This window comes from Dipteris shenzhenensis, chromosome 33, assembly GCF_047967505.1.
Source record: "Dipteris shenzhenensis isolate YYH24624 ecotype China chromosome 33, Dip_SZ_1.0, whole genome shotgun sequence".
Classification (NCBI taxonomy): domain Eukaryota; kingdom Viridiplantae; phylum Streptophyta; class Polypodiopsida; order Gleicheniales; family Dipteridaceae; genus Dipteris; species Dipteris shenzhenensis.
Genome location: NC_141628.1, coordinates 8,467,124 through 8,480,343, shown reverse-complemented (window position 1 = coordinate 8,480,343; position 13,220 = coordinate 8,467,124). Strand labels below are relative to the sequence as shown.

General features: G+C 46.6%; 1 protein-coding gene across 2 annotated transcripts in view; it reads left to right on the top strand.

The window, feature by feature from the left end:
* The window catches only part of LOC147879628 (uncharacterized), a 48,085-nt gene extending 35,134 nt beyond the window's left edge, over positions 1-12,951 (top strand). The window contains exons 8-9 of one of the 2 annotated variants that reach the window (XM_087371353.1): positions 12,160-12,277; positions 12,430-12,949. In XM_087371353.1, coding sequence (XP_087227479.1) covers positions 12,160-12,259 — 100 coding nt within the window. In that variant the 3' untranslated portion in view covers positions 12,260-12,277; positions 12,430-12,949. Of the gene's footprint in view, positions 1-12,159 lie in introns of both variants that reach the window. The other variant, XM_087371352.1, reaches the window with a different exon arrangement.
* The last annotated feature ends 269 nt before the right edge of the window (positions 12,952-13,220 follow it).

The following is a 13,220-nucleotide window of genomic DNA, read 5'->3' as shown; positions in this document are numbered from 1 at the left end:
ACCTTTGCAAATATATCATGGTGTCCCAAGCTTTGTAAGAGAGACTACATAATTATGGGCTCTTGGACTTTCAAGCAACTTCAATTGCTTGACTAAAGAGTAGTTTAAGAAATTATGTGTGGGAGGGTTTTTTTGCCTAGAATTTTCATAATCCCCTTGTTCTAAGAGGGTAACTTGTATTCGGAGTTTCTTGCAGTGTGCCTCAAAAATCCCCTTTTAAAATTGCCCCCTTCATTTTAAATTGGAGAATCTGGAAACAAAACGGGTTTGTTCTGCAGCTCCACTTCTAGATCTCCCCATCGTATCGTCATATATCTGGGCATACTTGAGAGCTTCTTCAAAAGTTTTGGGAGAATTTCTTTCACCTCAACCTTATAATTGTATTTCAAACCCCTCATGAAACCTCTGTTTTTTGAAACTCATCAATGCCCTTCCATTCAAGGACTACCTCTTGGCTATATTGGACTAGAGTATCTTTACCCTTATTACAATTATCCCAAGCTTCCCATGCTCTTTCTAGCTTATTTTTATGTAAAAATTATTTTAGAAAAGCTTGTTAGAACTCAGCCCAATACTGAAATTTCACGAGTTTCTCTAAGGCTTATTCACCAACTATATGCTTTATTCCCAAGGGAAAGGTTGGCTTCCATGACTTGATTTTCAGGAAGGGGTATTCATGTAAGTCGATTGAAATCTTTTGATTTTGCAAGAACATAATTATAGCATCCTTGTTTCTTTTTTTTTCTTCCCCATTATAAATTGGTGGCTTTAGGTCCTTTAAAATATTTGAGGTTCTCTACGTTGAGAGGTAGAGGCTTCAAGTTGACATGGAGGAGTTGGCGATTTTATGGTGGTGGGAGGTGCGAATCAACCTAGGCGTTTATGGGCAAATTATTGGCAATTCGATTAAGCAAAGTAGCTACACGGGGCATTCCAGAAGTTTCGGCTGAGTCTAGAAAGTTCCCCGAGCAAGTATGTAAAGGGGAGGGAGGGAGATGTCTCCGATCACCCAGTCACTAGAGCAGCTGCTATTGTGCCATCGCCACCTATGATTCCTCCCCTCTTCTCATTGTCTTGCTGACCCAGCAAGCATTGAAGACGCTGCTCAATTGTCTAAATGTCAAAGTCTTTGGGTTTGAAACCAAATTCTCGTCCTAGCTCATGGTTTCATGCTCCAATCAGTCCATTTGGAAGTCCGTGCTTCCTTCGTTGGTGAGTGTAAGCAGAGTTGTGCAACAACAGCGTGCTGTTTTGATTTGCTGGGATCTGGAACAACAAATCCGGATAATATTGAGTCGATAGGGAAGGGGGATCAGTTGAGGGAGAGGAGAGGAGGGAAGAGGGGGCTGAGTGGAGGAAGGGAGATGGAAGAAGGCTAAGTTGAGGGTGAGCGGAAGGGGGGGGGCTTAGGGTAAGTGTAGGGGGGGAGAGTGGGCTGAGGGTGACCGCAGGGAGGAGGCGCAAAGGTTTAGTGATAGGAAAATTTTTCAGAAAATTAGCTTTCAATTGCAAGTGATTCCCGCTCAACCTGCTCATATGCTGCTCCCTTGCCCATATTCGTCTCCCCTCTGTACCAGCCCATCCGTCTTTTAGCGGCATCCCCTCCGTGCTTGCTATTCACTCAGCCTCTCAGCCACCTTTCAGCTTGGGAGAGCATTGGGGTTGCTAAACTGTAGCATGCTGGCTGCTGGGGAGGGAGAGAGGGGGTTTGCTGATTGATGTAGAGGTAGAGATGGGGAGGGAGAGCGGGAGAGGATGGGTGGGCTGAGCAAGGGAGGGGGACGGAGAGATAGAGCGAGGGAGAGGGACATTAAAGACTCCAGCCCTTGACGCGTAGGGGCCATCTGATGGATCTCCGTTCCTTGCCTTTGATAACCCACTTTTGGGCTGTGTTGTTTGAAGTTTCCACTACTTTCATGCAAAAGTAAGGAAATAGGGGGTGCCCAACAACGTGGTCTACGGCCAAGATGAAGACAAGGCGCAGAGGGGAGCCTGAATTGTCTTTGCAAAGTTACCTTCAATCTCCAAGTGGTTGTATGTCAAAATTACATGTAGTGTAGTTACAATTTTTCAAAATCGGGCAACCCATTGGTGAGTAGACTTGTTGGATACATGAGTGACTCTTGTTGTTGGATGTGTTGAGTTCGATCCCCAGCATCGCCTTCCGATGACCTTGTGAGGGCCCTGCCTTGTGGCTTGACGTAAAAAGAAAATCTTATCGTTGCAAGCATTTCATATGGCCACAAAAGCTCTCTACAAGAAATTCTTGAATAAATTTAATTGGAGTCACTTAAAATTAGTCCACTCATACTCTTTGAGGTCAACTACCCAAAAAGAATCGACATAAAGGGCCACTAGTCAAACCAAATAATCAAACAAAATTGGATTTATGCTCATGTCTAAAAGTGTGCCTAAGAACCACTATCCTTCTAGTCTCAATATAGATGCATGACCTCTAGTTAAGCATCCGTGTGTTGTACATTATGTGGGAAACTTGAGGCCTTAAAAAATGCACCCCATGTATTCATAGGCCGTGACTATCTTCCTCCTCTCCAGGTGTAAAAGTCTCATGCTAAAGCCAAGGCACGTGGTTTTACCCAAGATGACCATGTTTTGGCTCTTAGAAAAATCCGACAACTCTATTAAGTGCAGCAATAACCCCTCTGAAGTATTTGAGATCAACACACCTCATCTACATGCAAGATAAGTATGAGCGATTGTGCAAGGGTCAATGCTCGACCTCGTGATGTGTTTACAAAAGATGCCAACTCATCAATATAGAGACAAAGAGGGTGATAGATGGCATCCTACTTCATCTTTAATGGTGCTACTCACCTCCTTTAACTCTCTCATACAAAGCCATGAATACATATATAACGTTGTGTGCAATATCCAAAGCTTAGAGTCATGCGCATGTGATATAAAATCAATTGAAGGGTCTCCAAAAGTCTGCAAGGCAATATTAAACTCTTTGTTTTATGTGATGAGCCTCTTTTATGAGAGTTCTAAGGGTGAAGATGTGATCTAATGTGGATTGGTCTTGTTTGCAATTTGCTTTTCCAGTCGATTTCGTGCCTAATCATTCAACATGCTCATTGACATGTATCTCTTCTCTTGATTTGACCCATACATCTTAGCCATGAATGGCCCACCATAATAGCCTGGTAGTTACAAACATCTACAAGATCCCATACTTAATGAATATGATGGTGTTTCTTGTGCAAGAATTGGGAAAACTTTTGTTGTGAATAGTCCGACTAAAGTTTGGCAAAAGTATTCCCACCCATGGTGAGGAGTTCTCCTTGAGGGCCCTCTTATTCCTTGGCTTTTTCATCGTATAACTTCTTGATAGCCTCTGTTAGATGCACTATGGTGAAGAGCATGGAGGTGATGATACAAAGTATGTCTTATAAGTCAGGGTATGGGCTAGTGAGGAACATCATAAAGTGCTTTCGGAAAAGCTTTCCAAAGGCTAAGATCCTCAATAGCAAAGGTGATAAGAAGCTTCATCCAAAATTCCTTGGAGTTAGTATTATAAAGGACACTTAAGAGCTCTTATTCATGGTGACCTTTCTAGAAGCTTCATCCATATTTCTTGGGAATTAATATTATAAAGGACACTTATGAGCTCTTGTTCATGGTGAACAAGAACGTATCAATGGTTCCATAGTACCAATGTCGATACTCTTTCACGATCATTTCTTGGCTCAAATTTATTTCCTTGTTCGATCTTGGAGTGTTGGTATTAAATAAGCACTCACTTCGCAAAGTGCTTTGCACTCATCATACCAAACATTTTGGGATATATATATATTTGTATTTATTTCCAACCACCACTCATTTTGAAAATTCGTCACAATGTAGGGGCAAGGCCTGTTGACTAGACATTTCAGTGAGCACGTTAGCTTCCTAGTGCCCTTCAATGACCTAGAAATCTAAACTGTATCCTTGAGCTATTCAAAATCCAAGAGGAGTTGAGATAGGAATTTGCCTTCCAATACTTTTTCAACATGTTGTATGATAGGAGGAACTCCAAGTTGCTGCATCAAGACAACCCATGTGGTCAAGAAGGCATTAATGGAGCATAGATGGGTGGCCTTCTTTCTAAGCACTTCGGATGCTCAAGGAAGAAACATAGTGTAAACATGGATAAAGAATTGACAATAGGGAACAAACAAATCAATCGAATCACCAAAGAAGAGGGTGTGGGAGTGGCCGACCATGGGTCGATAGGTGACTAGGCAAATCAAGCGAATGGGTGAATAGAATAGGTAAAGAAATAATTGTGAACAGATCGAAACCCTCATTTTTGCAGTGGGCCTCACTGCAAATTTGTCCTCATCGAGTTGGATCTGTAAAACACAAAGGCTCAAGTCAGCCTGATAGAACTTCTCAACCAAATCAAACGGGCCTCTTATGATCATCACTTACACGGACCCCCACATAGCTAGCCTACCACCCCCGCGTGCAGCTTGCCTACCCCCCCCCCCCCCCCCCCCCCCCGCGCAGCTAACCTACCATGGGGGCAGAGATCAGAGAAAGAAAGAAGAACCTGGAGGAGCCATGGTGGCTGCAACAAACGAAGCTCATGGGATATGGAGGTTCAGCCTGGATCTGGCCTGTCAGAGGCATGTTTGGAGCAGCACCAGAGGGTGAAGGTATCCCGGGGGATAGGCGCCCTGGAGGTGAACTGTTTGGTGGGTCTATGGGCAGGTGTACGACCTGCAGCAGGGCCTTGGAGATGGCACAACAGGGCGAGGCAGATCAGCAGTGGGGGTGGCCATATGGAGGGACTGGTTGGGCTGGTTGGAGCCAGCCAACCAGGCGTTATATAGGCAGACAAAGGGGGCTGGGACCCTGCCTTGAAAGGAGGGCTAAAGCCCTAGAAGAGTGGGCCAAAGGGCCCCCGGTTTGTGAGCCCTCAAAGGGCTGGACCAGCAGCTGACTGGTCGGCCAGAATGAAGCTGCCTGGTCGGTTTTTGCAGCAGCCCTTGGGGGCCTATGAAAGGAGGGCCTCCAGGCCCTCAATAACATCTTCTGGAGCAGCCAGTCCACCAGCAGAAGGAGCAGCAGCAGGGCTACCTTTGGCTCTATAGTCAGGAGGAGGAGGAGACCTTGAAGCTGCAGACCTAGCTCATAGGAGGCTGCCCACCTAGGCTGTATCCAGGCAGTAAGGTGGAGAAGAACATTCTGGACAGAAAGTCTACAGACGCTCGAGGTGGAGCACGCGGGCTGGAGTCTAGAGATCAGAGAACCACACCATTAGTGGGACTCTGGATCTACCTCTTTTGTATTATGTCCATAGCCTTGGACGAAAATATGTTATTTTGGTGGTTTCTATATCGGGCTGGTTCATTGTCTATTGATGAGTCTGCACATCTATGTGATGCACATTAAGTTAAGAAGTTTGTGATTCCACACCCCACACACACTGTGAGAGCTCTTGGGCTATTCTATCAATCTTTTGCTGTGCGTACCCTCTGTTGGTCCATTTCTAACAGTCCCCCCCGTGCAGCGGCATGTTGCTGTTGCTTTTACACAGCAACCCCCCCCCCCCCCCCCCCCCCCCCGCGCGGCCCCTGCCTCTTCATCAAATCCCCCCCCCCACGTAGGCCCAGAGTCCAGCTTCGGGATTGCCTCCCGCCATGGGGGGCACCTTCGTGCTCCCGCTCCTGCTCTTGCACTAGGACCTATACAGGAAAACAGCTAGAAGTCAGTCCAAGAATGGGAAAGGGAGAACGAGATAAAGAGATGGACAAAACCAAGAAAGACGACCAAAAAAAACAGCAAACACAACTAAAACTCAGGGATGTGAACACGCGCTACAATCGAAGTGGACTTGGGGTTGATAGCAAAGAAAAGATGTTAGCCTCAGCTTCAGCCTTAGGCTTTGCTTCTACTTCTACTTCTACTTCAGCACCCGCTTCAGCTTCAGTTTCAGTTTCAGCCCTTGTTACATCCTCATCTTCAGCTTCAGCCTCAGTTTCAGCTGCAGCCTGTACATCTTTAGCTACAGTTACTGCCAATGACATACCCATGACATCGGCCTCTTTCCTCTCCCGTGGGATAGGGGGATTGTCACAGATTTCATCCCTCCCTTCCTCTCCCATTACAACTCTCTCACCGCTTATGACACCTACTTTGGAGGTGTCATACAGTGCTCCGCATTACGCCTCGACCTCTCTCTCCCCTCCCTCTCAGTTAGCCTGTGCTCCCACACCCAGTTGGGATCGCCTCATCCATGCCACTGTCGTCTCCATATCTTACGCAACTCACCCAGTCACCACCCACTATTCGGCCTCATCCTCATACTTTTGTGCCACAACCCTTCCAGTTTCAGCTAGGACATGGACGAGCTGACCCACTAGAGGCCTGGGAGACCTTGCTTATGGAGGTACACAATATCCGTGTGTGCGAGGTGGAGCTGACACGCTTCGCGCAGGAGCAGGTCCACTTCACCCAGGAGTAGGACCGCGTCATTCAGGAGCAGGCTCGCGCCACTCGGGAGTAGGCTGATCTCATTCATTGACTCAGACGTATTATCTCGCAGCTCCGGCAAGAGTTCATGGCCATATGCACAATCCTAGGGAGCACTCCAGTTGTTGAGGCACAGATTGCGAGCATGCAATCTGTAATTGAGGAGACTTCCAGATGGGTTGACATGGCCAAACGGGAACCTGCAAAGGCAACCGTTTCGGCTACCATCATGGAGCAACAGAAGAGAGCCGGTAAGGCTCTCAACATCAAAGTCCGTGGGATCCCGTGCACTGAGTCTACACCGATGATAGATGCGACGGCTTTTGTGGCCACTACTTTGGGTGTAGCTGAGCACATGATCGAGAGGACGCGGCGGGTGGGGAGAGACCCCAAGCGAGAGCAACCCCTGATCATACGGCTCCATGATGCTCAGGCACGACTTTCGGCTTTACTGCACACGCCAATCCTACGAGATCAGCCAGCGATCTCCATGGATGAGGACCTTACCCCCCAACAGGTTGAGGAGAGGCGCACCCTTTTACTCTAGGTATAGCTGAGCACATGATTGAGAGGGCGTGGCGGGTGGGGAGAGATCCCAACTGAGAGCAGCAGCCCTTGATTATACGGTTTCATGACGCTCAGGCACAACTTTCGGCTTTACGGCGTTAGTCAGTCCTACGAGATCAGCCAACGATCTCCATGAATGAGGACCTCATCCCCCAACAGGTTGAGGAGAGGCGCTCCCTGTTGCAGTAGCGTAATCAGGCCCGCAAGGATGGGAAGTGGGCGGTGGCGCGGGATTGACGACTTCTTACAGGCCCTTGTCGGGCATCAACCCCTCCTCCCACATAGGGAGATGGGGTCTATGAGACTCAAATCTCCGAGACCCTATCCTGCACCATTTGGAACTGTAATGGTACCTTATTGTCAGAACTAGGGAACTTCTTGGAATCTTATACAGGTCGCGATATAGTCTTTTACACAGATACACATTAGAGTCGAGAGCGCCCACTACTAGTAGTTAGCGGGTACACATTGGAGTTTTCTTTCAGAGATGAGACGAGGGACAGAGGGAAAGTACGAGGGTCAGGAGTAGCAGCAGTTCTATATAGATCCACCCTTTTGGGGACCATCTCAGTAGAGCAGAGAGATGCACATCCTAGGTTTCTTTGGATCTGGATCCGATACATGGACATGCGGGATTTGCTTGTTGCAATATGCTACTTCCCTCCCGAGACCTCCCACTTTGCTAGAGATATTCGAGATGAGGCTGAGACATCTACATTTGCAGCTCTTTATTAGTCTATTGTTGACTTCTTGAGCCACGGGGAAGTCCTCCTAGTTGGGGACTTCAACATGAGGACAGCCGCCGGTTAGGAACCACTCCTCGACTTCAGGAATGATTCCATTCTACTGCCAGACGTTGACCTTGAGAGAGCAGAGATGCTATGGGTCGCCGCTGACAGGCGAGGACCGGTCACATCTTATGGGCATGCGCTATTGGATCTAGGCAGGATGCATGATCTCATTATTTATAATGGTTTTGATAGATGGCCCGCCTCAGGTGGTCTCACATGCTTTCCACATGGGGGGGCTCTAGCGTTGTTGATTACATCATTGATTTTACTATAGCATCTCTTCCTCCAAGGGCTAATCATATTTGCCTATTCTTTAGTATTTTCACTCCCCGTCGCATGACACCTTCCACCCCACAGATTCCTTACTCCACCTATCATGACATACGCTTCGACCACGATCTCTCACCTATTTACTCAGGCCTTCTGTATACGCTTCGATTGACTTCATATTCCTATTAGAGATCCACACTGCCTTGATCACCCGCTCACTACACGAGGCTGCCCTTCATGCTTTCCCTCACACCACTTGCTCCACCCGCCGCCCACCACCACTTGGGATGGTACCTTGTAATAGTTGGTTCGATGATGAGTGTAAGGCTTTATGCCGGCAGCTCAGATTCGAAACAAAAAACGATTCTAAACCAAACAGAATCTTTCGAATGAACTAGAGACGCCACGCGAGTATTGTCGACTAGTACGTAGAAAGAATCTAGATTTCGTTCGCCGAAATGAGGAGGGACGGTCTCCCTCACCACTCACTGACACTCAGGTGTGGTATAACTATGCACGCACGTTATAAGATATCCCAAATCAGCCAGTTTCTGACCTCTCACATATGCCATGTCCCACATCCTGCACACTCTTCACTAAGGGAGGAGTAAAGGATGCCGTAATGAAACTTCATAATGGCCAAGCGAAGGATCATGAGGGGCTATGCATTGAGTTCATTGCATATGGGATTAATCTCCTAGCCCCGATCTTTGCAAATCTCTTTAATGAAGTTGTTTGTTTGGGGTTTCCACGCACCTGGACGATTAACACTATTTCACCCATCCACAAGGCAGGGGATCCCATAAGCCCGGAGAATTACAGGACCATTATGATTGGATATGTCATGTCCAAGATTTATGCATCGATGCTTGATTCTGAGGTTAGTCGATTTGCAGAGTGTAGAGCAGCAGGACAGGCTGGTTTTCGACGTGATCATGGAACCATGGATCACATTCTCTCGCTTAAGTGTATCATCGAGGAGGCGAGGGCACGGAAACAGAGGCTTTACTGTTGCTTTGTGGATCTCCGCAATGCATTTGATATGGTTCCAAGAGCTTGCCTCCTCCAGTGCCTACAGGATTTGGGTGTTGACCAGGAGAATGGCACTTTACGAGAGAGTCTCAGTCAGAGTCCCGCCCGAGCAGGGTCGTGGTGGACAGATGAGATCATGAGCACTATTGGGGTCAAACAAGGGTGTCCTTTATCACCTACCCCTTTTGGCCTCTACATTGACGAGATCGAGATAGTGATGTAGACACGGAGGGGGGCATGGATGCTCTCTTGCTGGCATGCTGATCCGGATATTGCTGTATGCAGATGACGTGGCACTTTTGACTTCCTCGGCAAAGGGGATCCAGAGACACCTTGACGAACTTCCGTTTTTTTGTGAGTCTCATGATTTGAGGGTCAACCTTGGTAAAACCAAGGTTATGATTTTCAATACATCTCGAGCCGTCATGTGCAGGAGCAGTTCATGTTTGATGGGTCACGTGTTGAGATAGTTTTGTCATACATGTATCTTGGGGTTGTCTTCTCCGGACCTATCTTCACTATGAGACCCACGATGCAGGCCCACCTGGGCAGGGGATATGGTTCATTGGCCAGACTTGAGAGGCAGTGCTTTGGCTCACACTTTGAGGATCCACGAACCAAGGGGCTGCTTTTTGACTCCTTGGTCCGTCCAGGGGGGATGTATGGCAGTCCTTGCTGGGGGCTAGCTTTGTCGGATATAGAGTGGGCTCGTGTGGAGCGGCTACAGGTTCTTATATTATCGCGTGATGATTCACGGTAAGCCATCCATTCCTCACTAGATCAATTAGGCTGAGTTTGGGTCATCCCCATTACAACTAGATGCGGCATTTCAGATCATCACGTATCTGTATATCGAGTTAGGGAGTACGGGGATTAGTACTTCTGGGCACCGCAAACTACCATGGCTAGCACTGTCCTCCTCTTCACAGGGCCACACTTGTGAACAGCAGACAACACTCTACTGCCGTTCATGCCTCCATTGCCTCATTCACCCTGATGTCCTGACGATGATGATGATGATGATGATGATGAGATTGATATGTAGTCGACTATTGACATGACTATGTTGTACTTCGTACTATCATTTTGCTTTTTTGCATTCTGCATTGGTGTGGATGCTCGTTTAGTAGCTCCACCCTCACAGCTTGTTTGTACTAGGATTTCCGCAGTCTCATGGACCCATTGGTCTTCCAAAGACTTTAATAAACTTTCTTTCTTTCTTTCTCTGGAACACAGGCAACTGTGAATTCGATGGTGCAATTCTTCTTTGATGCTGAGGAACCTCAAAAGAGAGCCAATCGTGGTTGGAATGAATTTTATAATGTTCGAGCAGGAAAGGCAAACCGTTGCTGTAAATGAGCAACCACTGAACATGAATGTTTTCCAAGGCTCTAATACTAGTAAAACATCAAATGTTACGGTGCTATCTAGAAGATGAAGGCTCAAAACATTCTTTCCTCCCAACCACGAACTCCACCCTTCATCTTCCCCTCATTGAAATTATCATTTTTTGGTAGCCTCTTCTAGACCTTTGTAAAGTTGTCCTCTTAACCCGATGCTTGGGACCCATAATGGTGCCATGTGTTCTTTCGGGACTTAGTACTCCATGCCCTCTTAGGCATTACCAATGCACCCTAAGCTTGTTGCCTAGGCCTAGGATTTTCCCTAGACCTAGCCATTTCATACTATGACAGGCCCAATAAGTGGCATTGTCCATTAATGTCCCATCTATGCAAACATTGTCGAGCTTTCATGGTCTCCTGCCTTTACATAACCAAGCTATTAGCTTTTGTAATTATGGTCGACATAACATCAACGTGCTACTGGGCAAGGTTGGCAGCCTGCATTGCTGCTGTGCTGGCATGGCATATGCTGCTACATATGTGGTTCCACCTGTAGAGCCCCTGAATGGGTTGCTGCTGGCCCTATGGCCTGCATATGTGCCATGTGGCAGGCACATACTGCTGCTCTTGTCTGTCTTATGGTGGCATCCATATTGCTGATGTGGCAGTCTAGTCAATGCTTGTGTGGCATGCTGTCTGGCCTTTTGGCTGCCTTTTGCTACTCCCGAAGCCCTGACTGAACCTAAAGGCAGCCAGATGTCTATGAATTTTTTGACAGGTAGCAAGGTGAGGTAACTGCACAATGGATTGGTTACCTCTTGTGATTTGCTCCTGTGTCTTTGTTCACTACATTTGTCTTTTTGTGGGGCTCAAGATGTCCTTGAACTAAGGCCACTATTGGTGGTGCCAGTGTATCCGTCCCATTGCCCTCTTTCCCCCTCTTTCTCTCCTCTTTTATGCCTTCTTCAGCCACTCTCCTTCATAAATTCAGCCCCTCCTCCCCCCATCCCCCTTCTTTTTCTCTCCCCCATCTCATTGCTCAGATAAGTTTTGCATTTTCCCCATCCCCCTTCTCCCCCTCTCTTTTCTATCCTTCCCATTATTCTCTTTTCCCCCTCTTTATCTCATCCCCTTCATAAATTCAGCCCTCAATCTCGCCCCCCTTCTTTCTTTCTCCCCCTTCTAAATTTGTCATTGCCCTCTCTTCCCTATCTCTCCCATTGCCCTCTTTTGCCCCTCTTTCTCGCCTTTTTTTGGCCTTCTTTCAACCCAACTCCATACATTCAGCCCCTCCTCCTCCCATCCCCCTTCTTTTTATCTCCCCCATCCCATCCTTCATCTAAATTTTGCATTTCCCCCTATCCCCCTTCTCCCCATCTTGCCTTTTCTTCCCATTTTCGTCTTTTTCCCTTAGGGGAAGGTTTTTGCCTTAATAACACTGGCTCTGGATTCAACTACGTACTGAATGTATTAAGGGTTCAATTTTTAGTTGTGGCTTGTGACATTTATTTGACATGTATCAATTTTCACACGTAATGTCAAAACACATAGCCGGCCTGTCCTTTGGTGTGATGGTAGATTGTTCGCTGGCAAGGAGTGTGTGTATGAGAGAGAGAGAGAGAGAGAGAGAGAGAGAGAGAGAGAGAGAGAGAGATTAATTCAGGTCTCATACATTGCAGTTATGTGGGCATCAAAGAGCTTACATTTGGGGGCAAACAACTTGGGAATTGGAATGAAGACATGACAGAGGAAGATGGTTACAAATCTTACAAACTTTGATGCTGCTGAATGATATATGTACAGCTTCATACTGCTGTAGCTCCTTTGGTGTTTTTTGTCAATGGATTAACTTTTGAACTTGTATATAGATGAGGGAGATCAAGAATGTGATGCTTGCCTTATGCAATTAAGAGCATAAGAATGTGATGCTTGCCTTGACTCTTATGCAGAATGGAGCATTAATGTGGATTTTTTTTCCCGAATGACTGATTTATCACCCTTGCTACCATGTGGCATTCTAAGATGACCCCATGGAAATTAAGGCTAGACTCACAATAACTTACATTTGTGTTGCCATGCCAAAAGCCCTTGAACATGTGCTGCTTCAAAGACCGTAAATGAAGAGTGCTGCCCTGCATAATTGAGAAGGCAAAAAATTAGCTTAGTCTAAGGATGGCGGGCTGTGATTATTGAATGTCATTTTAAGAGAACTCATGACCACCATTTGGGGTATTCAAGCTTCAACATCTTCTAAATATGACGACATTGCAATTAATTCCCGAGGAAACTCTGCTGACTTAAGAGATGTCATACTAATAAGAATCTCATTTCAGTGGTTGAAGACATTGTTACAAGACTTTGAAGCATGGTTTTATATTTTGGAACAAGACATACACCACTGTAATTGCCTCCTTGCAGGACCCTTATCTCTCAACAGCAAAGGAGTGCAAGAGTGGAGCGCATGGGGCTTAAAATGCATAAAAAGCACAAATGGTTGAACATTCAACAGCTGACTTGAAAGTGTTTGGTAAATTGATTATGAACCAGGATGTGGGTGGCCACGAATCAAGCTCATGTTCAAACCTTCACAGTACGGTGACGCGAGCAAGTGTTCATCTAGCAAACCAAGGCAAATAAGTTCTTCACATTCAGATCCTTTTGACAGAAAAGAAAAAGCAGATTTGTGTTTCCAAATGTGCTTCTCTTATTCTCTAGCAAGACCTAGAATTGAGAGGTGGCT